The sequence below is a fragment of the Dama dama genome, chromosome 9, assembly GCF_033118175.1.
Source record: "Dama dama isolate Ldn47 chromosome 9, ASM3311817v1, whole genome shotgun sequence".
NCBI classification, from domain to species: Eukaryota; Metazoa; Chordata; class Mammalia; order Artiodactyla; family Cervidae; genus Dama; species Dama dama.
The window spans coordinates 19,366,664-19,391,483 of NC_083689.1; the positions used below are offsets into that span (position 1 = coordinate 19,366,664).

The 24,820-nt window shown below is 53.2% G+C and overlaps 2 protein-coding genes across 4 annotated transcripts; both read right to left on the reverse strand.

The window, feature by feature from the left end:
* Positions 1-453: 453 nt before the first annotated feature.
* EPOR (erythropoietin receptor) lies at positions 454-5,962 on the reverse strand. Its single transcript, XM_061149263.1, has 8 exons — positions 5,762-5,962; positions 4,777-4,912; positions 4,209-4,387; positions 3,974-4,131; positions 3,337-3,490; positions 3,163-3,250; positions 1,327-1,414; positions 454-1,233 (listed from the first exon to the last, which is right to left on the reverse strand). Exons 1-8 carry the CDS (start codon positions 5,874-5,876, stop codon positions 622-624), a joined length of 1,530 nt encoding a protein of 509 aa, XP_061005246.1. The 5' UTR covers positions 5,877-5,962; the 3' UTR covers positions 454-621.
* A 4,058-nt stretch (positions 5,963-10,020) lies between these two features.
* RGL3 (ral guanine nucleotide dissociation stimulator like 3) lies at positions 10,021-24,639 on the reverse strand. 3 transcript variants are annotated; one of them, XM_061149265.1, is made up of 19 exons: positions 24,428-24,635; positions 23,875-23,988; positions 23,035-23,258; positions 22,820-22,873; positions 22,478-22,692; positions 19,212-19,354; positions 18,871-19,086; positions 17,529-17,632; positions 17,336-17,420; positions 15,399-15,452; positions 15,205-15,291; positions 14,976-15,008; positions 14,759-14,880; positions 13,567-13,662; positions 13,400-13,468; positions 13,219-13,315; positions 12,188-12,256; positions 11,985-12,099; positions 10,021-10,457 (listed from the first exon to the last, which is right to left on the reverse strand). In XM_061149265.1, the coding sequence occupies exons 1-19, from the start codon at positions 24,461-24,463 to the stop codon at positions 10,261-10,263; spliced, it is 2,130 nt and encodes a 709-aa protein (XP_061005248.1). In that variant the 5' UTR covers positions 24,464-24,635; the 3' UTR covers positions 10,021-10,260. The 3 variants fall into 3 exon arrangements, with proteins under 3 accessions (XP_061005248.1, XP_061005247.1, XP_061005249.1); XM_061149264.1 differs by having other exon boundaries at positions 12,188-12,340; positions 24,428-24,633; XM_061149266.1 differs by having other exon boundaries at positions 10,290-10,457; positions 13,571-13,662; positions 24,428-24,639.
* Positions 24,640-24,820: the final 181 nt, after the last annotated feature.

The following is a 24,820-nucleotide window of genomic DNA, read 5'->3' on the forward strand; positions in this document are numbered from 1 at the left end:
GCAGAGTGTCCGTCTGAAGACCCCAGAGTACCCCTAGGAAAATGGTTAAGCTACAGCCTGGGTTTCTGACTCATCCCAGGGATAAGCTAACCATCTATTTGAATTGTATGAGAGGAAGTGCTTCCCTGGTGACTCAGCTGGTAAAGAATCTGCCTGCAATGCAGGAGGCCCGGGTTCCATCCCTCGGTCGAGAAGACCCCCTAGAGAAGGGAATGGGTTGTTGTTAGGGCAGCTAGTATAACTTATACTGACTAATTCATTCTATTACTGTTATTCAGATTGCCAGGTCAGAATTTTAGACTGAACTCCACAGACTTTTTGCTGCTTCTCCTATGGCCTGGGCCCAGGGAAAAGATGGGGCTTACAGGTATTTATAGAAGTCACGACAGGAAACTTGTATATATATTTATATATAAAGTATATATATATATATATTTATTTATCTATCTACACAAAAAAAAACTGTACATTTAAAAATACTTCAAGGCTGTGACTTTCTGAGCAGGATGAATTGAGCAGAAAGCCAAGGTCAGCAGGCCTCACTGACCCTGCTGGATAAACCTTGGGCCTGGAGTAGCACTGGGGTCATTCTGGGTCCCTGTGCCTCTGAGGGCTGGAGTCCTAGGAGCAGGCCATGTAGCTCGGGGGTGAAGGCTTGGGGGCTGGGATGAGGCTGTTCTCATAAGGGTTGGAGTAGGGGCCATTGGATGAACCCCCCTGGGCTTCCTGGGAACCCCCTGAGCTGTAGTCAGTTGAGATGCCAGAGTCGGACACCACGAGGTATAGGTACTTTAGGTGGGGTGGGGTGGGGAGCAGCTCAGGGGGCAGTGCCCTTGGGCGCAAGAGCTGGGAGCTGGGGTCAAGAATGGTGTACTCAAAGCTGGCAGCAGAGGCCCCCTCCGGCCCAGGCTTCAGGGCCAAAGCGGATGTGCAGGAGGATGCTTCTGAGGCTTCATCTATGGTCACTATGTCCAAATTGCCACCAGGCTGCAGGAGGTCCTCACTCGGCGGACTCCGGGGCAGCAACCACTTGTCCAGCACCAGGTAGCTGTCTCGGGCATGCTCACTGCCCACTGGCTCCAGGAGGGGACCCCCGTCATCTGCCCCTGGTTCCACTGCCTGCGTCACCCCCCAGCAGCACTCAGAGAGGACTTCCAGGGGGGCAGGTGGGTCCTCTGGGAAGGGGGTGCTGGGGCTCCACCACAGACAGCCGTCAGTCTGGTACAGCCACAGCTGGGGAAACAGCACCAGCTTGCTCAGAGACTTGGAGTTCGGCCATAGGAGCAGGGAAGCCCCAGGCCTGGAAGGAACAACCAGGCCGCCTACCTGGAAGTTACCCTTGTGGGTGGTGAAGAGGCCTTCAAACTCGCTCTCAGGGCTTGGGATGCCAGGCCAGATCTTCTGCTTCAGAGTCCTGGTGAAACCAAAACAAACAGATACCTGGGCATGTGTCACTGAACATTCACCAACACCCCCTCAGCACCATCCATGGGGCAAAGATACTCCTAGTCCCTTGTGATCATGTTGAAGGCAGAGGAGTGCATGGGACTGAGGAACAGGGGTTCTGCCAAAGCATCTGCAAGGCCCTACAGAAGGGCAATGGGAACAGGGTTTTGAAGGATACATAGGAGTTCAATATACACTGCCTTATGGTCCCTCTAAAACCCACCCAGGCTTGTCTGAAGGTCCGTTATGCTACTTTCCTCCTCACTCTTTTCCATGGTTCTCTAGTGCATTCAGGATAAAGTCCAAACTCCTCCCTATAGAAGACCCTGCATGATCTAATCCCTGTTACCTCCCTCATCTCCCCACTCCCCTCTTGCACACTCTGCTTTAGGCATACAGCTTTTCTTGCAGCTGCTTCAATGTTCCAAGCTCATTCCCATCTCAGGACCTTTGCACTTGCTGTTTTTCTCTCCCTGCTTTTCATGTGGCTGCCTCCTTCCCAGGATTCAGGTTTCTGCTCTGATGTCACCTCCTCTCACCTATCTATTCTGTCATGTCCCCATGTGCACGCATGCTAAGTCGTTTCAGTCATGTCTGACTCTTTGTGACCTTACGGACTGTAGCTCACCAGGCTCCTCTGTCCATGGGATTCTCCAGGCAAGAATACTGGAGTGGATTGCCATGCGCTCTTCCAGGGGAATCTCCCCAACCCAGGGATCGAACCTGAGACTCTTACGTCTCCTGCACTGGCAGGGGAGTTCCTTACCACTAGTGCCACCTGGGAAGCCCGATATTTCTGCTATCTCTCATCACAATTTATAATATCTGTTGGTTCCCTTCTTTGTTGTGTGACTCAGCTATGAGATCCACAAGAGTAGAGACACATCTGGTTTGTTCTGTGCTTGCTTTCCAGTGCCTAGCACATAGCTGGCGCTCAGTATTTCCCAATCAAGTAAATAAACAAGGCTTTGAAAGAACTAGGAGATTGCTTGGCAGGCATGGCAAGGACATTTCAGGCAGAAGGGACAGTGTATCCCCAGGCTTGGGGGTGTGTGAAAACACATAGTATGTACTTGGGTTACAAAAACTGAATTACAAAAACCTCAGGATGGCTGGTCATGTCATAAAACATCTAAGGAGCTTGACAACGGGTGGGAGGCATTTGGGACTAAATCGTTTCATGGAGCCCGTTTGGTTGGCTTTACAGAAGTTGATGAAACTGGGAAAAAAGTATTCACAAAGAAGGGCTTCCCCGGTGGCTCAGTGGTAAAGAATCCGCCTAAAAGGCAGGAGATGCAGTTAGACGCAGGTTCCATCCCTCCGACGGAAAGATCCAGGAGGAGGGCATGGCCACCCACTCCAGTATTCTTGCATGGAGAATCCCAGGGACAGAGGAGCCTGGTGGGCTACAGTCCATGGAGTCGCAAAGAGTCGGACACGACTGAAATGACTTAGGATAGTACGCACACACATTCACAAGGGAATCCAAGAAGGAGCAGCCACTGAGGTAGGAGGAAAACCCAAAAAGTATGCCCAAGAGCAGAGAATTTTAAGTAAGAGTCTGAGTGTGACCTGGCTTGCATCCCGACCCTGCCACCGACTCTTCATTGTGTAACCCTGGGCAAGTGCCTGCCCGTCTCTGAGCCTCGGTTTTCACAGGGAAAGGGGAAAGTTAGTGGAGGGGAGTCTGAGCCAGATGCCGAGTGGGGCGCTCACCGGCGGTGGGAGAGCAGGGCTAGCACGGCCAGCAGCAGTAGAATGAGCACGAGGACGAGGGAGAGAGTCAGGATGAGGGGGTCCAAGTCTGGGGGAGGAGGGGAGAGGTTAGGGCGATGAGCTTGGCCCCCATGCTCCGCCCAGCCCCTCCTACCTCCCTTGCCTGGGCCTCACCACTAGCCGTCAGCAGTGACGCAGGCTCGGACCAGGCGCTCCAGAAGCCACCGAAGCTGGGCTCGGCCATACGCGCGCGTACCATGAAGGTGTAGCGCGTTCCGCCCCGCAGGTTGCTCAGCAAGCACTCGGTGCGGCCGTCGAGGATCTCCACCTGTGGGCGGGGCCCGGGTGAGGGGTGTGGCCAGTAGGGCCGGGGTGGGCAAAGGAGGGCGTATTGGGGGTGGACTCTGAGGGAGCCAGGCAATCAGAAAAAGGAAGAACGGAAACCAAGAATGGGGAGGCGGGCAATGAAAGTAGGAGGCGGGGCCCAGGAAGGCTTGGGGCCAATCAGGATGGGGCCCTGGGTAGAAACGGGCGAACTCCAGCTGTTTAACAGCTTGGCCTGCGAACAGACAGGGCGGGCACAGGAGCGGTCTAGGGTTCCAGGCAAGGGTTAAGAAAGGTTGAGTCCAGGTGGGCTGGGAAAAGGGGACCATTGGGAAAGGGGACAAGTCAGTGGACCTAGAGATGTCTTGGGCTGGGAGTGGAAGGGACGAGGCCAGAGGGGCGGGGCCCTAGTGACAGTCTGGGTGAGACTTAGAGGGCCTGTCGACTCTGGAGCCCTTTGGGGCTAGGTCATAGGGGCGGGCCTCACCCTCTGTGCGCCCCCTGCGGCGTTCTCTGCCGAGATGTTCACCTCATAGCGGATAAGGCTCGCCATGGGTGCCCCAGGCGGCGGGAGCCAGCGCAGTACCACGTGGCCGCCCTCGTCGGCCCGCCGAGCCACAAGCCTGGCGGGAGGGTCTAGGAGCACTGCAGAGAGGGGTTTGCTTAGGTGGGCGGAAACTGGGACTCCCTCCCGACCAATCCCCGGTTCCCAGCGCACTTACCCACTTCGTTGATGTGAATGGTACGGCGGTAGCGTGAAGCGCCCGAGGAGGCCGCAGTGACGTGCAGCTCTAGGGGCACGAAGCTCGACGTGTCGGCTGTAGGCAGCGAGCACCAGAAACGCACCAAGCCGCGGGCGGTGGGCGCCTGATGCAGGCGGCATGGCTTCCACGGCTCACCCCTGTTCAACCAGGAACCAGCGAGGGTAGGGGGATCAAGTTTGGAGGTTTCGCGGGGACCGAGGGCGCGTTTCTGGACACTACCACCAGGGGTCGTCCCAGCCCCGACGTACGTGACGCCTTAAGTCCTGCTCTGAAGCGGGTATTGTTCCTGCCCTGAAGTTTGCGATTGCCCTCCATCAGTGATCGCGGGAGTGTTCCAGCCCCGACCACTAGGGTGCATGTCAGCCCTGACCCCGTGGGTTTCCCACTAGTGCCCACCAGCAGAGATGCCATCCGGTCCCTGGCACCAGGAAACATCCCAAGGTGCGAGCTCCTGAGAGGTCTGCCCGGCCCGCCCGCCCCCTCCACCTGTGGGGCGCTCCACCTGACCCCTCCTCGTCCGACTCACTCGAGCTGGTAAGAGAAGCTGTAGGTGTCCGGGCCGACCCCGGCGCTGGCCGCTTCCTCCCAGAAACACACCAAGTCCTCCAAGCGCTCGGTGAAGCACAGAAACTCATTAGGCTCGCGGGCTGTCAGCAGGGCCGCTGAAGATGGGGGTCAGGGGAGGGGGTCAAGGGACCCGAGCCCCTTTCTCGAACCGCAGCATCCTTCCCTCCCTCCTACCGCCTGTGCGGACCGATAAGAAAAAAAGCCCCGCCCCCGTTCTTCCAGCGGGGCCCTTCGAGGGGTCCGCCGAAGTAGTGCCCCCCAAACTTCCAAGCGTAGGTTGCGTGTCTTATTGTCTCCCTCCAACACACACGCCGCCCACCCGCGACCGGCTTTGCTGAGCGCAGCATTCAAGGCCTCCTCCTCCCGCTGCCGGCCCCGCCCCAGCCTAGGGACTTGCGTGCGGGTGAGTGTGTGTGCAGGGGGCGGGGTCCCCTATCAGCCCCGACAGGCTCCCGGCGGCCCGATAGCGCCAACCGTGCCCCCCGTTCCCCTCCCTCAACCCCGCGGACCCAGGGATCTGGCGCCCGCATGCCAACCGTGTTTACAGTCGCCTGCGACTCGGCCCCTCTGACTCGGGTTTTACCCTCCCTCCCCGCCTGGAGGGTCGGCTAGATCCCCTTAGCTCAGGGGCTCTAGAATACAGGACTCGAGACGACAGCACCACCCCTGCCCATTTAGCGTTTAGCACGTCCCAAGTTCGTTGAAGAGATAAAGCAGGACTCTTACGCCCCCTTCTAGCTTCTCCCCCAGAACCCAGTCTGGGGATATAGACCCCAGCATGCCATATGAGATCCCAGTCTAGGGGTTCAGACACCATCTTGGGCCCCAAGTCACAGACTCAGAATGAGAACCTGGGTGCCCCCAAGGATCCGGGCAGGAAGTTCGGGCCCCAATATTGCCCTCCAGGATCCAGTGCTGGGGTTCACATTCAACTCCACCCTTACCTTTGTTTTCAAACTTGGGGTCCAGTGGATTGGGTGGGGGAGCCCAGGCTGCCCCAGCGAGCAAGAGGCAGAGGAAGCCAATTCCAGGCCGGAGGGGTGCCGGGAGATGATACATAATGTAGCCCCTGCCGCCGGGGGCCCAGGGCTCCTGCCCCGCCTCCCAACCTCTTCCGTCCCTGGCACAGGCCACAGCTGGGTCAGCAGCTGCCTCCGCCGGACACAGCTGACCAGGCCTTCCCGGCCAGGCGCCTCCAAGTGGCAGCTCCCCCGAGGGGGCGGGACCAGCAGGCAGCCCGAGCTGAGATAAGAGGGAGGCAGCCGCCCTGTGGGGCCTGGCTACAGAGAGCAGGGGCCCTGGGCTCCGCACCCCCTTGGGGGTGGAGGGAACTGCTCTGTTTTCTGCCTCAGACACACTTTCTTGCCGTGCGACCCTGGACGGGTTACTTACCTTATTTGAGCTTCAGCCTTTTAATCTATAAAATCCAACTTGGCACATAGCAAGCATTCAAAAAATGTAAACTACAACTACTGATATTATCGTACTAATCAACATCTCTTCCCAGTCTGGGTAGGAATATAATAAGCCTAATAGTAGCCGTTGAATGTCTGCACAATGTTGGGAAGTACTGCCGGATAGTAAGTACGAAAGAGCCTGCATTTGTAAAAATTACATGTATTCTGGAATGCGAGATTTTATTTCTGATTTTGGGGCATTTTCTGCTTACATTTGTATACTCTTCGGATTTTATTTTACAAGGAACGTGCAGTTCTTTCAATAATCTGGAAAGTATAGAACAAATCATAAAAGCTGCTCTCTTGGGCTGAGCTTCAACCGGGGTAAACATCCTCCCACCCAAAGAGATACATGCCTGGGGAAGCAGGGGGATACCCACCTTATTGCGTCAGCCAGCCCCAGATTAGCCAATCAGAGAGTTCCATTCCCTGGAGCACGGTAATTGGTTCAGAGGTGCCATGTGACCCAAGGGGATCCAATGAGCTTCCATTCTGGGACTTTTCCTGGAGTAGCTAGGAAAGGAGGTGCCGCTTTCTATTGGAAGGCGTGGTAGGCAGATAGAGTAGTCAGAGACATCTCTGTCATTAGGAGGAAAAAAAAAATTGGCTGATGGTGAAGCTAAGGTGGGCTTCCGCGCTGTCTGTTCCCTCCACTTGCAAGGTTCTTCCTCTAAATGTACATGCGGCTCACTTTCAGTTTACTCAGGACTCTAACTAACTGTTATTTCCTCAGTGAAGTCCTCCTGGATCTCCCTGTTTAAAACAGCAACCCTCTCACCAACACCGTGCCCCCCGCCCCGCCCACGTCAGTCCTTAAATGGCTTGGTAGTAGTAGTAGCAGCAGCATTTTGCATTCCCTGTACTTTTTGTGTTAAATGTGTAACATGTATTTGATGTTTTGTTCTTGATTCACCACCTTCATTAGTCTGTTTTGTTCATTTCTATATCCCCAACACCTACAACTGAGCCTGGCATACAGTAGGAGGTCAGGAAATATTTGTGGAGTAAAAGATGAGTGAAAAACCAAGCTGAGAGGTTTAGGGAGACAGCTGACCTTGCGTTAGCCACTGGAGAGAGCTATTCCTGAGTACTCCTGCACCTTTTTTTTTTTGTTTTGTTTTAACCTCCTGCACTTTTCAAAACAGAAGTGGCGGGATTCCCTGGCCGTCCAGTGGTTAGGACTCAGTGCTTCTGCAGGGGGCGTGGATTTGGTTTCTAGTAGTTTGAGTGAACTCCGGGAGTTGGTGATGGACAGGGAGGCCTGGCGTGCTGCGGTTCATGGGGTGGCAAAGAATCAGACACGACTGAACGACTGAACTGAACTGAACTGAGGGGAACTAAAATCCCACATGCCTTGCCGTGGAACGAAAACAAAAAAACAGAAGTCAATGAGAATCTCTTCCTCAGGAAATTGGCATTTGGATTGAGTGTGTGTGTGTGTGTGTGTGAGAGAGAGAGAGAGAGAGAGAGAGAGAGAGGCAGAAACTGTAAACTTCTTTTGAGAGGCAAGCTCGCTCCATGGGTGAGAGCGTAAGTTCTGATGCATTCCACGTGTTACTTGCCCTGCAACCTTAGATAAGTTACTTAACCCTCTCTAGTCTCAGTTTTCCATGTATAAAATGAGCATGATAATAATGCCCCCTCATAAAGCTTACGTGAGGATTACGAATAGATTACATCAAGTTATAAGAACATGGCTGGCACACAGTAAACACTCAATAAGGATAGCAATTATTTGCTTAAGCTAATTTAAGAAGGACAGGGAAGATTGTGCTGCAGTCCATGGGGTTTGCAAACAGTCTGACATGATTTAGTGACTGAACAACAACAATAACAATTTAAGAAGAGTACTGTTACTTACATCCAATTGCTTTTTTAAATGAATTAATCTGGCTGCATCAGGTCTTAGTTGCGGCATGTGGGATCTGTGAGTACATAGATTCTCTAGTTGTGGCATTCAGGCTTAGTTGCTCTGAGACACATGGAATCTTAGTTCCCTCACCAGAGATCAAACCCGTGTCCCCTGCATTTCAAGGGGGATTCTTAACCAATGGACTGCCAGGGAAGTCCCAGGGATTCTCCTTGCATGGCAGGTGGAACTGGTGGGATGTAAGACGGGCATTGCCCTATGAGGGTGATCTTGCCTTGCAGTGGGGCAATATTCATTTTGTAAATTTTTTCTTTTTTGGCTACTGTAACAGAGACCCAAATAATACTGATGGCTTAAATAAGCTGGGCATTTAAGAAGAATATGTTTTTATTTGGCTGTGCTAGGTCTTAATCACACCTCACGGGATCTTTAGTTGGGGTGTTCAGCACGTGGGATCTAGTTCCCTGACCAGGTATGGAACCCAGGCCCCCAACATTGGGAGCTCAAAGTCTTAGCTGCTGGACCACCAGGGAAGTCCTGAGATAGATATTTATTTTCTTCTGTAACAGTTCAAGTAGCAGCACTACACTATGTTTGCTCCCTGGTCTCAGAGGGCCATGATCCTTCCAGTTTGCAGATCAGTTGTTCAGATGGTGTGAACCACCCAGTCCAAGCTGATTCACTCCATATCTTCATTCTAATCAACCCAAGGCAAAAAAAAGGCAGGAGAGGACACACCCCTTCTCTTTAAGGGCAGAGCCTAGAATGTACCCACATCCTTTCCCCTTTACAGCTCACTGGCTGAGACGTAGTCATATGACCACATTTCACTGCGAGGGAGACTGGAAATGCAGTCTTGACCCTGGGTAGCCAGCTGAAAAATCAGTGTTTCTGTAACCATAGGAGGAGGTGATTGGATTTAGGGAGTCAATGGGCAGTCTCATTCTCAGAGCAAATCAGAGGCAAGAGACTCTGTTACAAAGTCCTGGTGACATCTTTTGAGTCCCTGGATCCAACAGTGCCTGAAGCTGGCCCCATGGAACTTTGCAATTACAGGGGCGTTCATTTCCGTTTCTTTGCCCATACCTGTTTGAGTTGGGCTTTTGACCACTTGAAAAAGCAAGGACCCTTATTAATACAGTTAGATGTAAAGGCCATAGTTGATGTCTAGCAGAGTGGGAGTTCATCACTGGGTGTTATTGTTGTCGCTGTTGTTATGCTTATGTTTCACGTGATGATGTTATTTGTCTCAAGTTCTGATGGAATTTCATTTCTTCCCTCTTCCATATACACAGCAGAAAAGAATTACATTACTCCAACAATGTTGAGGGACAGAGTCCTGAACCCTCTGTTTGTGACAGAACCCCACCCCCACACCCTGCTGGTGTCAGCCACGCCTCACTCAACCCCTTTCTTAGGGCTCTTAGTTTTTCTTTTCTTTTTTAATTTTTATTTATTTATTTTTGGATGTGCTGGGTCTTCACTGCTGCACAGGATTTTCTTTAACTAGCAGGTGGGGGCCACTCTTTAGCGCGCAGGTTTCTCATGGTGGTGGCTTCTCTTGTGGAACCCAGGCTCTAGAGCTTGAAGACTTCAGAGGTGCAGCAGATGGGCTCAGAAGTTGTGGCTCCCAGGCTCTGAAGCACAGGCTCAATAGCTGTGGCACACGGGCTTAGTTGCTGCACAGTACGTGGGATCTTCCCAGACCAGGGATGGATTCCGTGTCTCCTGTGTTGGCAGGCGGATTCTTTACCACTGAGCCACCAGGGGAAACCCTTCTTTTCTTATTTAAATTTTTATCCTAATGAAGAGTGGACTTGGGGCACAGGCGCAGAACAAACAAGACTGACTCCTGTTTTATAACTTTGGTCACTATTTTCATCCATTTTTGTCATTTTTGTCTCCAACAGTTACAAGGTTTCTCTGGGGGAGGATCTGACCCCTGACACCCCACCCCTTTCTATAAGATGAAGCTCTCCACCAGCCACCCCATGGGCTGGTGTCTTTGGAATAGGGATCTGGTGCCAAGAGGGTCAGAGGGGTGAGGTCCAATAAAATTGGGGGGCGGGTTACAGGGTATGGAGCACAATGACCTCTACTGGGGAATTGGAGCTTTTCATAGAGGAGCCCCCTCCCTGCCTCCTGGTGATAGAAGCCAGACCCCTTGCTGCCCATGAGGCCCATGTACTGGATGAGTGGGTGGGGAGACTGAGGTTGTATGCTGGGCCCCCTCCTTCCGCCGCAGCACGAAGTCTCCAGGGGCGGCTGGGCTCATGGCATAGAACACGTTGGCGTTGTCAGGAATCGGGAGCTCTGGCCAAGCATGGAGAAGATGGTGAAAGGCCCACACAACCTGGCACTTCCCCCACAAAGGACCTAGGGAACCTTCTACCACTCACCATGCAACCTGCACAATCTTAGATCCCTTCAGCCAGTGCTAAGCCAACCTCATTCCCCTCTCATTGGGAATCTAGGCAACTTCTCACTCCAAGCCTGCACAACCTCATGTCTCCCCCACCATGAACCTGGGCAACCTCCTCCTATTTCCCCTGGACTCTAGACAACAGCACTAGAAGCTTGAGCAAAGTCAGGCCTCCCACCCCAATCAACTTCCTGCTCACCCCACACTCTCCCCTGCAGCCAACTCCCAGCCAAGTTCATGCTGCTCTCACCATGAACTAGGACAACTTCTGACGTCCCACTTCCAGCCTGTACAACCCTTGCACTTGTCATGTGAACAGCCTCATATATCCCTTTAGCATGTCAGTCTTTTTTTTTTTCCTTTGGGCTGCACCACACAGCTTGCAGGGTCTTAGTTCCCCAACCAGGGATCGAACCCAGGCCCCTAGCAGTGAAAGCATGGAGTCCTAATCACTGGACTGCCAGGGAATTCCCTAGCATGTCAATGTCTTGCCTCTCCCTCCTTTATATATATATATATTTTTTTTTTCATTTCTTAAAACTTTTAATTGAAGTGCAGCTGATTTACAATGTATTGTTAATTTCTCCTCTACAGCAAAGTGACTCAGTCATTCATACATATATACATATGTGAAAAATGTGAGACTGTTAGTCGCTCAGTTGTGTTGCAGTCCTGTGGACTGTAGCCTGCCAGGCTCCTCTGTCCATGGGATTCTCCAGGCAAGGATACTGGAGTGGGTTGCCATTCCCTTCTCCAGGGGATCTTCCCAACCCAGGGATCGAACCCTGGTCTCTTGCACTGAGGCAGATTCTTTACCATCTGAGCCACCATGGAAGTCCACATATATGCTTTTACATATTCTTTTCAATTATGGTTTGTCTCAGGGTATTCGATATAGTTCCCTGTTACCTCGCTTCCTTTAAAACTAGACAACTTCCTACTCACTTTACACTGAACAATCTCATGTTTCCTACCCTGAATTTCAGTACCACATGGCCCTCTCCCATGCCAAGTTCAAGTAACTTCAGAGTCCCCATACCAAACTTGGACAAACTCATTTCCCCTCAGATCCAAGCCCAGACCCCCCTTCAGTCTTGTGCTCCATGAGGCTGAGCCCAAACAACCTCATGATTCTACAAATCAAAGCCCAGATGACCTTCTATACTCTCTCTCCCACAGGTTCCCAGACAATCTCATTTCCCCATAAATCCTAGGAAGACACTTTTGGTGGCCCCTCCCCTCACACTGAGCTAGGACAACCTCATGATCCCACCTAAGGGAGGCATCGATATTTTTCTGCCTCTTAACCCCACCCTGCTGCATGTCACCCCTACTCTGTTCCAGAACCACCCTGGTCAGCCTGCCATCCTCCCCAGCCAACCGCCCCTTAGCCCAGGCTCCAAGCTGTCCTTGCTCACCCCTGTCCCCAGGAAGGACTTGGAAGAGCTGATAGTCCCGGACCCAGGGCTGGGCCACATTGTGTTTTTCCAAGGCTCGCTGGACCACGCTGTGGGTCTTGTCCTGGCTAGTGAGCTGGAAAGAGAGGATGGGAGGTAAGGGATGACCACCCAAGCCCCAAGGGCAGGGGTCTCCCCAGCAGGTCTCAGGCTCAGCTCCTCACCAAGATGCTCCGATACAGATTGCCATGGTCATTGTCGATGCTGACCCGGATGACGCGGGCCTCTGAGCCCTGCTGCCCGGGGAGGGAGATATGAGGGCCACTCAAGGGCAGGGCCAGGGGCCAGGGCCCTGGCAGGTCCGGGCTCAGGGGCAGCTGTAGACAGCAGGGGTGGGGGCTGAGCGGGGGAGAGCATGAGGCCCCTCCCTCATTGTATTCAACGCATCTTCCTGCATACCCCGAGCCTGGGGACATGCAATTAGGGTACATACACAAGCCCGCATCTATGCCATCCCATCACATACAGATCATGCTGTTACAGGAATTCACACGTGACTTGTGCTCACACACAAGAAACCCAGTGTAACCTGAGAGCAGCGAGTGCCTACATTTGCTCACAATTGTTGGATGGGCACAAGCCCATGAAAACAAAAAGCCCTGCACAGGGCCCATGGATACTATGACTACTCATGCCAGCATTTCCCCTCCAGGTATGCAAGTTCCTATGTTTGTGCTAAGTCGTGTCCAACTCTTTGCGACTCTGTGGACTATAGCCCACCAGGCTCCTCTGTCCATGGGATTCTCCAGGCAAGAAGACTGGAGTGGGTCACATGCCCTTCTCCAGGGGATCTTCCTGACCCAGGAATTGAACATGTGTCTCTTGTGTTTCCTGCATTGCAAGTGGATTCTTTACTGCTGAGCCACCGGGGAAGCCCGTTCCTGGGAAAACACATATCCTTACAAAAGTAGTGACTGCACCCCAGAGTGCCTTGTGGGTGAGTGGAAGCTCTTGTCCAGATTTGAGTGTAAGTGACGGACAGTCCCTTATGTGGGTCCGTGGAGATGCATGCAGTTTCCCAGACATGCGCTCAGAGTGCTGAGTCAACTGTGTTCACGGTCTCCTGTGCACATACCTGGCTGTGAAATCCTGTGCGTGCGCATGTGCGCCCGCGCACACACACACACACACACACACACACACACACACATCAGCCCTGGGTGCCCGCAGTCCTAAATGTACATAGTCTTGGTACCTTGGTGCTGGGGCTCTGGGCCCCCGGAGAGGCTGGAGGACTTCCTGTAGGAGGGTCCTTGGTTCTAGGACTAGATGGAGGGGATGCTGGGGACAGACTGGGGGAGACACAGAGTCTGAAGTGGGGTGGCTGCCCTGAACTCTGACCCCTCTCCAGTCCTTTCATCAGATGGGATCCTCACCTTGAGGTGGAGGATGAGGGGTCCCCAGGACTCCCACCAGGGGATGAAACTCTCTCCCGGGACAGCTTCCTGAAAATAGGGAATGGGATGAGGCGAAGACCAAACCCAACCCAGGAGCAGATCCCATCCCTGCCCACGTCACCCACCACATACTCCCTGCGACTCACGCACTGAGGCGCTTGGTCAGGCTGATTTGCCGTCGGATGCGTGGGGAGCTGGGGCAGGAGGAGGCTGGTGGCTCGATGACCCGGGAGATGTGGTAGCTGAGGGGTCAAGTTGTAGATGGATGGGTAGGTTGGGAAATGAATTAGATTCAGTCAGGAGCTGGGTTTTGGGGGTGTGTGTGTGGGTGGAGGGAGGGTACAGCCAGGAATTAGGCACCCATTGTCAAGATCAGGGTAATAAATGTGGATACTACAATTTCAGGGTCTTATCAGGGATTAGATGAGATGGCTTGGTTAGCAGGACACATAGGGATTCACAGAGTGGGACTGAGGAGTCAAATTGGGTCAAGGATAGCATTCAAGGTCAGATAATCACTGGGGTCAATGATTAGGGTCATGGATTCAATAGAATGAGTTGGTACAGTCGAATTGGGCTCAACTGACTGGGGGTCATAAGTCAGATATAGGTCAAAGTTGGAGTCAGTTGCTCAGAACTGGGGGTCAGTGATTGGGCTGAGAGAGTCAGAGGCGGGTAATGGGTCAGATTGGGCCAGAGGTGGGGAAGAGAAAAGATAGGCTGGTTGAGTGGAACAGCTAGCTACACATTAAACGCTGAAGTCCGAAAGTCAGATGAGGGCTTCCCTGGTGGCTCAGTGGTAAAGAATCTGCCTGCCAATGAAGGAGACACTGGTTCCATCCTTGGTCTGGGAAGATCCCACAGGCTGTGGAACAACTAAGCCCAGGCATCACAACTACTGACCCTGTGCTCTGGAGTCCAGGAGCCACAACTACTGAAGCCCGTGCACCTAGAGCCCATGCGCCACAGCAGAAGAAGCCATTACAGTGAGAACTCAGCGCACCAGAAACAGAGGAACCACACTCACTGCAACTACAGAAAAGCGCGAGCAGCTGTGACGATCCAGCACAGCCAAACATAAAGAAATTTACTTTTAAAAAAAATAGAAAGAAAAGAAAGTCAGATGAGGTCAAAGTTTGGGGTCAGAGGGCAACTGGGGTCCTCGACTGGGCTGGAGAAACAGTGTCAGGTGACATGCTGGCTGGGGGGGAGGTGAAGGCTCAAGAGGGGATCTTAGGGGGAGCTGGGGAGGTGCGTGGGGTAGGTGGATCCGGGGTGTCATCTGGGATCAGTGGCAGGGTTGGGGGGGCGCTGTCAGACCAGGCCCCAAGTTGTCACCTCTGCTCCTCGCTGAGCTTGTGCTGGGCACGCAGGGCGGCCAGGATGGGCGGGCGGGGGCTCAGGCAGTAGCTCTGACAGCGTCTCTGCAGCTGCTGGATGCGGGCCAGGATCTCCCACTCCTGGGGGGGCGGCCTCTGAGACCCCCGCACGTGCTCTTCCCCAACCCTGGACCCCCTCCCCACCTCCACCCCCGCCCACCGCAGCTCCCTCTTACCTTCCTCCTCTTCTCAAAGTTGATGAGATCCCCCTGGGGGCAAACTTTGTCTGAACTGGAGTCAGTTCAGACTCCAAGGTCAGGGGTCGAGGATCAAGGTCAGGGGCTGGGATATCAGGAGCCCCATGCACTAAAGGGGCTGGGGTCAGGGAGCATGGGCAAGGTCAAGGGTGAGAGGTCAGGAGGCCCACTGTGCTGAGGGTAAGGAGTCAAGAGTCAGGGCTCAGACCTTCAGCATATCCGGCAGGGCAGTATCCAGCATCACCAGGTCCGTGAGAAAGGTGCCAAGGTAGGGGACGGGGCCTGGGGGCAGTTTCTGTGGCCCCCAGAGCGCCAGTCACTCTCAGCCATCAGTGACCCCATCAGGCTCCACCCCCTGCCCCAGCATCCCACTTGTCTCTCATCCCAAACCACATCACTCACAGAGGACAGGCTTCCTGTAGGGACATCCTCCTCTTGGGGCCCCTGAGTTGCCTCCTGGAAACAGTAAGAGACTTTATTTTCTTAGGCTCCAAAATCACTGCAGATGGTGACTGCAGCCATGAAATGAAAAGACGCTTGCTCCTTGGAAGAAAAGCTATATCAAACCTAGACAGCATATTAAAAAGCAGAGACATTATTTTGCCAACAAAGGTCCATCTAATCAAAGCTGTGGTTTTTCCAGTAGTCATGTATGGATGTAAGAGATGGCCCATAAAGAAAGCTGAGTGCCAGAGAACTGATGCTTTTTAACTGTGATGTTAGAGAAGACTCTTGAGAGTCCCTTGGACTGCAGGGAGATCAAACCAGTCAATCCTAAAGGAAATCTGTCCTGAATATTCATTGGAAGGACTGATGCTGAAGCTGAAGCTCCAATACTTTGGCCACCTGATGCTAAGAACTGACAAATTAGAAAAGACCCTGGTGCTGGGAAAAATTGAGGGCAGGAGGAGAAGGGGACGACAGAGGATGAGATGATTGGATGGCATCACTGACTCGATGGGCATGAGTTTGAGCAAGCTCTGGGAGCTGGTAATGGACAGGGAAGCCTGGTGAGCTGCAGTCCGTGGGGTTGCAGAGTTGGACATGACTGAGTGACTGATCTGAGCTGAGGGGGAGGAGAAGGACTGAGCAGTCCTGGGGTCTCTTTGACCCCTCCATCAGAGAAGATACCTCCATCACTGCCACACCCGAGGGAAAGTGAACAGGGAGGAGGAGAGAGCAGATAAGCAGCAGGGGGCAGGCCCCACAGGGGATGATGAGAGGTGGGGCTTGTGGATGCTGTGGGCCCAAGGCTGGCCTATAACACAGGTGAGAATCCTTGTACCTGGCGAGCCCTCCCAAGCAATGCCCTGAACTTTGCCTCCACAGCATTGTTCTGCCTGGTAATTAGTGATATAATTGCTGGGGCAATTACTAAATTGTGTGTGTCCCCATCTGGGGCCTAAAGCCCTCCAAGGGGAGGAAAGTGTGTTTGTGTCTTCATGGCTGAGCCTCCTGGAAACTGCCTGGCCCACACTATGTGCTTAATGCAGAGTTACTTGAGCTCTCATCCTTATTTAAGACATTTGTTCAGTTGATTTACTGATCACCTACTCTGGGCCAGGCACTGTTTGGAGTGTGGGGAGGCAGCAGTGAACAAAACAGACAAAATTTCTGGCCTCATAGAGCAGACATCAGCCATGGCGAAACAGCAACAACCAAGCTAGATGTGTAATCTAAGGACAGGCAGAGATAAGGGCAATGGGGGTAGAGTGGAGGTGTGGAGGGAGGGCCTCTCAGAGGTGGGGACATTTGGGGAGACACCTGCAGAGGCGTGGGAAGAACATTCTTTGCAAAAGAACAGACTTCCAGTGCCATCTGTTCTACATTTTTTTTTTTTTTACTGTGCTGCAGTATGTGCGATCTTAGTTCTCTGACCAAGGATCGAACCCATGTCCCCTGCATCAGGAGCTCAGAGTCTTAACCACCAGGGAAGTCTCTATTCTGGATTCACCCCCAAGAACCAGCACCTAATTGCAGTCAGAACCTAAATCTTGCCTGCAGTAAGTCAGACTCATTGGCACACTTTTAAAATTTGTTTTGTTTTGCTTATCAAAGTCAAGTCCTTAGCACAATTTTTTTTTTCACTCTTTGCTGTGACTCTGACCTTCAGTGACCTTTTCACTGTAGCTTCTGGTATTTGTTGAATGAATAAATAAGGCAGCCGTCAAGTGTGAGCTCTGATGAGGGCAGCAGAGGCAGTAAAAACACAGGGCTGCCTACAAACAGGAGGAAGGCCATTCTCGGGAGGTATGGGAAAAGACACGCAGTATTATGACAATGACAAGCAATGTCCCTTTCCTGGGCCTGGGATCTGTGGGGGTCTCACCCATCTGTACCTGGGAGAGAATCTCCCTGCTGCTCAGATGGTTGTTCTCATCGGAGAAGATCTGGGCAAGTTTCCTGAAAGTGGATAACGGTTCCCTGGGGAGGACAGGAGAGGAGTCAGGGGTGGCCGTAGGAAGAGGCAGAGCGGGGATGCGGTGGGCAAGAGGTCCCACCCCAGCGCCCCCACCCCCAGTCCCTGGTCACCGGCTCACGGCGCCCCAGCTGCGCTTCAGCCTGTAGATGGGGTTAGACTGCAGGGCGGACAGGATGGCACGCAGAGAGGAGAAGTTCCGCAGTTCCCGGCAGCGCTGGGGGGCGGGGTGGAGGGGGTGCTGGTCACACCTCAAGCCTGCCTGATTCCCAAGTATGATCCACCTTTGATCCCATGACTTGTGACCCCAGGTCAGACCCTTACATCTCACCCCACATCTGACAAGCTACCCGGATTCAGCCTCCTCCCCCACCTACCTCTCCATACCCTTCCTCTGACCTTGGCTGTCCGTGCCCCGACTCCTTACTTCTCCCTGGGCCCTAGACGGACCCGTAGCATCTCTCCTAGTTCCAGACTTGTCATCCTCAACCTAAGTCTCACTCCAGGTGAGACTCTAGTCAACGTCTAGACTCAACCTCTAGTCCCCTTGCCTTGCCACGTCCCCACTCTCTTTCCTGGGCCCCAGTTCTACTCTTCGTCTCTACTTAGAGGCTCCTGCCCCACCTCCACCAGGACTCTTTCAAGACCTCCACCTCCTTTTCTTGGCTTGGTACCAAGCTTATTCCTTCCCCAGTACCCCCATCCCATCCTTGTGGTGGTGGTTTAGTCGCTCACTCCTGTCTGACTCTTTGTGACCCCATGGACTGTAGCCTGCCAGGCTCCTCTGTCCATGGGGGTTCTCCAGGCAAGAATACTGGAGTGGATTGCCAGTTTCTTCTCCAGGGTATCTTTCCGACCCAGGAGCCGAACCAGGGTCTCCTGCATTGCAGGCAAACTGAGCTAAAATGAAGCCCATCCAACTGAGCTACAATGGAAGCCTATCATCCCATCCTTATTATCCCTTAATCAGCATGGAGGACTCTCAGCCGCTCTTGAGAGTCCCTTGGACTGCAAGGAGGTCAAACCAGTCAGTCCTAAAGGAAATCAGTCCTGAATTCGTTGGAAGGACTGACGCTGAAACTACAATATTTTGGCCACCTGATGCGAAGAACTGACTCATTAGAAAAGACCTTGGTGCTGGGAAAGATTGAAGACAGGAGGAGAAGGGGACGACGGAAGATAAGATGAGCAAACTCAGGGAGTTGGTGATGGACAGGGAAGGCTGGCGTTTTGCATTCCATGGGGTCGCAAAGAGTCGGACACGACTGAGTGACTGAACTGAACTGAACCCTCCGCCTTTCAAGGCCACGTGCTGGACTTTCCCTTAGGCACCTCCCAGTCTCAAACCTCCGCTTTCGCAGAGACCCCAGTCCTTGGTTTTCCGCCTGCCCCCAGCGTCTCACTGAGCCTCGGCCCTGCCCATGCTCCGGCCCCACGCTCCCGCCAGAGACGCACCTGAGCTATGCGGATCCACTTCTCCAGCCGCTGCGCCCGCTGTGGGGCTGCCAGGCCCGGTTCCCCGAGCACCGAGCCCAGCACGCAGCCGGTCACTGTGTTGAACTGGGTCACGGTGGCGCGCACAGTGGGAGCGATGCTTGTGGCCCCCGGCCGGTCCCGCTGCGACCACACGGAGCCCAGGCACTCGAAGGGCCGCAGGCGCGAGAAGAGCTCCTGAGCAGGGGGTGGAGGGTGGAATCTGTGCTCAGAGGGATCTCCCCCAACTCCTCCCCCCTCCCCCACCCGCTACCCGTCCCCTATCCCAGCCCCTGACTGCGCGGGCCGGCTCTGATACTCACCACGTCCATCAGGGTCAGCTGCTCCGCCACGTCGTCTACACTGAAGTCCAGAAGCTCAGGGCCTTCCCACACGAGGCCCTCCTCGTCTTCCAGGCATTCCACCGGGGAGTCTGGGCAGAGGATCTGGGCAGTCCCAGGGGGTCCTGAGGGAGCACTGACTAGGTGAGCTTAAACGACTGTAGGCCACCAAGCTCCTCTGTCCATGGGTTTCTCCAGGCAAGAATACTGGAGTGGGCATCCATTCCCTTCTTCAGATCTTCCCCACCCAGGGATTGAACCCTTGTCTCTTACATCTCCTGCATTGGTGGGCAGTCTTTCCCACTGAGCCACCAGGGAAGCCCAACTTTGTGGTTAAGGGAAGGTTAAGACATTGTCTTAATGTCCCAAGTTCGAATCCAAATTGATCCACTGGGCTAGCTGTGTGAATTAAAACAAGCTTTTAACCTCTCTGTGCCTTGGTTTCCTCATCTGGATTTATTTTTTCAAAGTGTCCAAATGTGAAAACATTAATTAATTATTAATTCATCAAAAGTATGGATTTTTTTTTTTTTAAATCAAATGAGATCCCGCATACCAGAGACTTCTATAAAGTACTAAATAAATATGAATGATTTCTCTCAAGGTGGAGGGGGTGGTCAATGGTGGCGCCCCCTAGGGGACACTTTGGAAATCCAGACATACATAGTGAAGAATCGTTAACACCCAGCCTCCAAACGTCCCTCCAAGAAATTTGTGACGTTAAAAAACCTGTTTATAATAATCTGCACCTAGAACCCAACTATCTTGCCCATGTTGCTATTTAGTCGCTCAGTCGTGTCCAACTCTTCTGTAACCCCGTGGACCATAGCCCACCAGGCTCTTTATGCCCATGGGATTTCCCAGGCAAGAATATTGGAGTGGGTTGCCATTTCCTTCTCCACAGTATTTTTCCAACCCAGGGATTGAACCTGTGTCTCCTGAATTGGCAGACGGATTCTTTACTATCAAGCCACCTGGGAAGCCCAGTCTTGTTCATAAACACTAATTACTGCTCATAAACACTAATCCAGGAATGCAAGGACTGTGAGAGCCTGGACTTTGTTTTATATGGAAATTGCAAGTGTTGTTCACCATTTTGGAAATCGACATCACTAACATCTATACTACAGCATCTTTGTCATTGGTACACTCCCCTGCATTAGTCTGTGGTTTCCATATTCACCGTGATGTTATGGCAGGGGAAGGCACTGGACAACTTCATTCTGTCTTCCAGTGAGGCATGCCCAGACACTGACATACCAACATTGTTGTGTAAATTGCTTTTGTCTTATTTCTCCTTCCTATTACTGTTGCAATATATTATTATTTTTAAATTATTGGTGTAAGTTCACTTAATTAACTTTCATTTCATATTAGGACAGATGGTACTGCAATACAGTAGTTTTTAAAAGTGAGCATAGGAGGGACTTCCCTGGTGGTCCAATGGCTAAGATTTTGCATTCCCAATGCAGGGGTCTGTGTTCGATCTCTGGTCAGAGAACAAGATCCTACATGCCTCAACTAAGAATTCACCTGACACAACTAAAGATCTCGCATGCCCCAAGGAAGATTGAAGATTCTGTATGCCACAACTAAGACCCTGTGCAGCCAAATAAATAAATATTTTTAAATTAATAATTGTTGAAAATGAGTGAGGGGTGTTTGAGTGTTCTTTACACTACTTCTCTCTATTTCTGTATGTGTTTGAAATCATGGTAAAAAGTAACTCCCAAATAAAGATGTTAAAGTCCCCAGAGCCTGGCATACAGTGGGCACTCAATAAATGTTCATTTTCTTCTCTGACCTCAAATACTCACAGTTTAGGGTAGCCTTTTCAACAGAATTTTTTGCAGTGGTGAAAATATTTTCTACCTGTGCTGCCCAGTGTGGTTACTGAGTGCTAAAACTGTGGCTAGTGTGACCAAAGAACTGATTCTAATTTTTATTTAATGGTAATTAACTTCAATTTCAGTAGCCACATGGGGCTAGTGGCTACCTCAGTAGTTGGTGCAGATTGGATGACTTGGAATAAGCTGGAGAAATCTTGAAGGCAAAGAAGAAAGATATTTAGTAACCAAGAGAGAAGCCGAAGGGATAAAACATATTTAAATAGCTGAGACTTTGTCTCTAGGGGAAAGAAGTGGCTGCTACTTTGTAAAGCAGAGAGAAATGTGGCCAGTTTAGTCTAAAGATTAAAGAATGGATTAGGGTTATGAAGCTTTTGTGATAGGGATCAGATCAAACACAGACGGGTGAAAGATGATATTTTATAAGCAGGATGCAATTATTCAATAAACAAATCCATCTTGTAACTGACTCTGGGGACAGAGTTGGGGCACGACCAATGGATTCTATGAAGAAAAATAAGGCAGGTAAGAGGACTCAGAGTGGGAGGCTGTATTTGTTGGGAGGAGATCTGAGAATGCACATCAGAGCAATTGAACAAAGGTTTGAATGAAGTATGTGGATATTTTCCCTTCCTTCCAAAGCTCTCTACATCAGAGGTTGGAAAGCTCAGCATGTGGGATCTTAGTCCCCTGACCAGGGATTGAACCTGCATCCCTGCACACAAGTGCAATATATTAACTACTGGACCTCCAGGAAATTCTTGGCAAACTTTTCTATTAAAGGCCAGATAGTTTGCTGACATCCAACAGTACTGAAAATAATACTATTTGCCAAGCCTTCATTGGGCTTCCCTGGTGCCTCAGACAGTAAAGAATCTACCTGCAAAGCCCTCATTACTTATTTATTTGCCCACTAATTGTCTTCCCCAGGGAACAGGGAGCTCCTATCCACAGTTTATTTGTTGAATGAACGAAGAAGCCAGTGTGGTAAGTACTGTCATTGCCCCCATTCTGAAGATAAGGAAACAGGCTCAGAGAGGGGAAGTGACTCATTCAAGGTCGCACAGTCAGCAAATGGCAGAACTGGGATTTGAACCCAGGTCTCTGTGGCTCCTAAGGCAAGTAGCAATAGGATTATCTGTAGCCAAAAACACAAGATATCCTGACCCCATGATGGAATATCTTTATAGCTGTCATGTGTTGGGTGGGGGAGGTGAGGGATAAATGACAATACTGGGTTATTATCCCCATTTTACAGGCGGGGAAACTGAGGCTCAGACAGGGCTAAGGACCTTGCCCAAGATCTGTAGATCTTCCAGAGGGGAGAATATCCCTGGGGGCGGTGGAGGGGGGGGGAGAGAATGCATGCTCAGGACACTATCACACCCCCAGTCCGCTCACCTGCCAGTGTCTGGGACTGCTCCTCTTCCTCCTGCTCTGCCTCAGCCTCCTTCAGGAAATCTCCCAGCAGCTTTTCTGCCTCCCGGGCCTCAGCCCCTGATGGAGCTGCCCAGCCCAGAAAGTTGCAAACACTGCCTAGGTCCGAGTGGGCAGGGGGGTCCCAGAAATCCTGAGGGTGGTCCCGCAGCCATGAGCCCAGCACTGATACCACAGCCCTGGCCAAGAGGGGTGGGACCTCAGAGCCCATCCCACAGTTCCAGACTCCCGGTGCTCCTACATTTCAGATCCGATCTTTGACTTCTACCCCCCCTCACCCCAGTCCCCACCCTATTGGAGGCAAACCTCAAGTTCTTGTTGAACGTCAGATCTCTTCCCTCTGTTTTCTTGATTTCTACCCTGGAAAGACAACCCCACACCCAAATCAGGTGAAGAAGGGAGGGGCTGGAGAGGGCTTAGGAGGAAGGTTCTGGGGGGAGGGGAGGGCTCCAGAGAGAGTAGACCGAGCATCCAGGTGAGAGTCTAGGGTGGGCGCTGGAGAATCTCCCGTTGGTACTGACCCCGGCGGGAGGGGCGGCGCCGGTGGCGGCAGGAGGAGGTCCAGCACTCGGCCAGTAGGCACGAAGGCCCGATGGGTGGCCAGGAAGGCGGGCACGAAGGCTGGGTCCTGCTCGGGGTCTCCGGACACCAGCTCCCGCACTAGCCGCTCCAGCCGCGCCGCCCTCAGCGCCCGCACCTTGCTGGTGCGGTAATGAAGGAAGGTGTCGGCCGCCGGGCTGGGGGCCTGCGGGCCAGGGGGACCGCAATGAGACCCAGAGGAATGGGCCCCGGCACCCATCTCCAATGTGTCTTTGGGGAGCACCGCTTTTGCATCTGACCCTGTCTATTCCTGTGTACCCCGCTCCCTTAGTTCATTATTCTGTACTGTGCACAAAAGACACCCGAAACCCGCCCGGAACAGCCATAACGCCCAGGCTACGCCCCGCCCCTGCTCTATTCACCTGGCACCCGCAGGCCCCCACCCCCATCCCTACCCCCAGGCTGCTCTCGGCTCTCCTGCCGCGCTTCACTGGCGCGTTCCTATGCTCTCCGCCCAACCTTTCCCTCGCCCGGCAGCTTCTAAAGACCCCTCCTCCCTCTCCAGCTCCGCCCCACTAAACCTGGCTTACCTAAGCCCAGCCTTCCAGTTCAGTCCCCAGGTCCTGGCTGGGCACCGCGGTCTCACCTGGCCCCGCCTCCTCATCTACCCCACTCACCTGGCCGCCCCTAGACCCCAGTCCATCCTAAACAGGTCGCCTCTAAGCCCCGCCCTTCCCATGGGTCCCAGTCCCGCCCCTCCACTTGCCCCGCCCTCACCTGGTCGCCTTCCGCCCCGCCCCAGCCTCCTACCCCTTCCTCACCTGGGCGCCCGGGGGCCCTGCCCCCGGACTCGAACGCTGACTGTGCTGCCGCCGCAGGGAGACACTGTACACCGCGCCGTCCTCGGTCTCCTCTCCCCAGTCCTGCAGCGGCGCCTGGACGCGAAGGCGGGCTCAGGACGCGGGGAAGGGAAGGGTCCCGGGACCACGGCCCACCTCTCCAGTGGACTCAAGCCTGGGCCCTCCAGTTTCATCCTCCCTTCCCGGCCCAGGCTCAGGGAAGTCCCCTCGGCGCCGCGGGTGCCCTCCTCTCTGGTCCTTGGAAGGATGGGGTGGCACTTTGGGGACCTTCCAGTGTCCAGTCTCACGGAGTCTGAATATGATCTCTCCCGTATATGCGTTCAGAGACTCCCCCCGAAAAGGAACCCAGCCATTTCACTGGGTCAGGGGCCCAGAGGCCCGAGGTAGGTACCCCCCAGGCTGTTCCAAGGAGCCTAATTTGTGGAGAGAGTCCAAGGGGGCGGTTGGGAGCCTGGAGTTTCTGGACCCTGGGGTCGCCAGGGATGTAGGGTCCTGGGACCCCAGGTCCTCTTACCAGGGCAAGCTCCTTGCCCGCTGCTGTACGCTCCATGGTCCGCGCCCGGCCCGCTCCGCTGCACCGCTAAGTGAGGCGGAAGGGCCGGCTGGGGAGCAGTGGCAGGGCATTGGGCCGGCGGGGCGGGGCGGATGGGCCGTGCGGGGGCGGGGCGGAGTGGACCCACAGTTCTCGGACGCCCCTGCCGGACCCCAGCGCCCAACCCTGGCTCCTGGGAAGCGGTCTGGGTTTTCCCGATAAATGTGTGTGAATCTGAACCCCGGAGAAAGGACACCTCTCCCCACCGGGGGAGGGGTATTTTTTGTGTGTGTCCCCAGGTGTGGGGGAGTTAGTGTGTAGAGCTAACACAGGGACGGGTCTGCGTCCTCAGGAGCGCAGTCCCCTTGCTCAGAT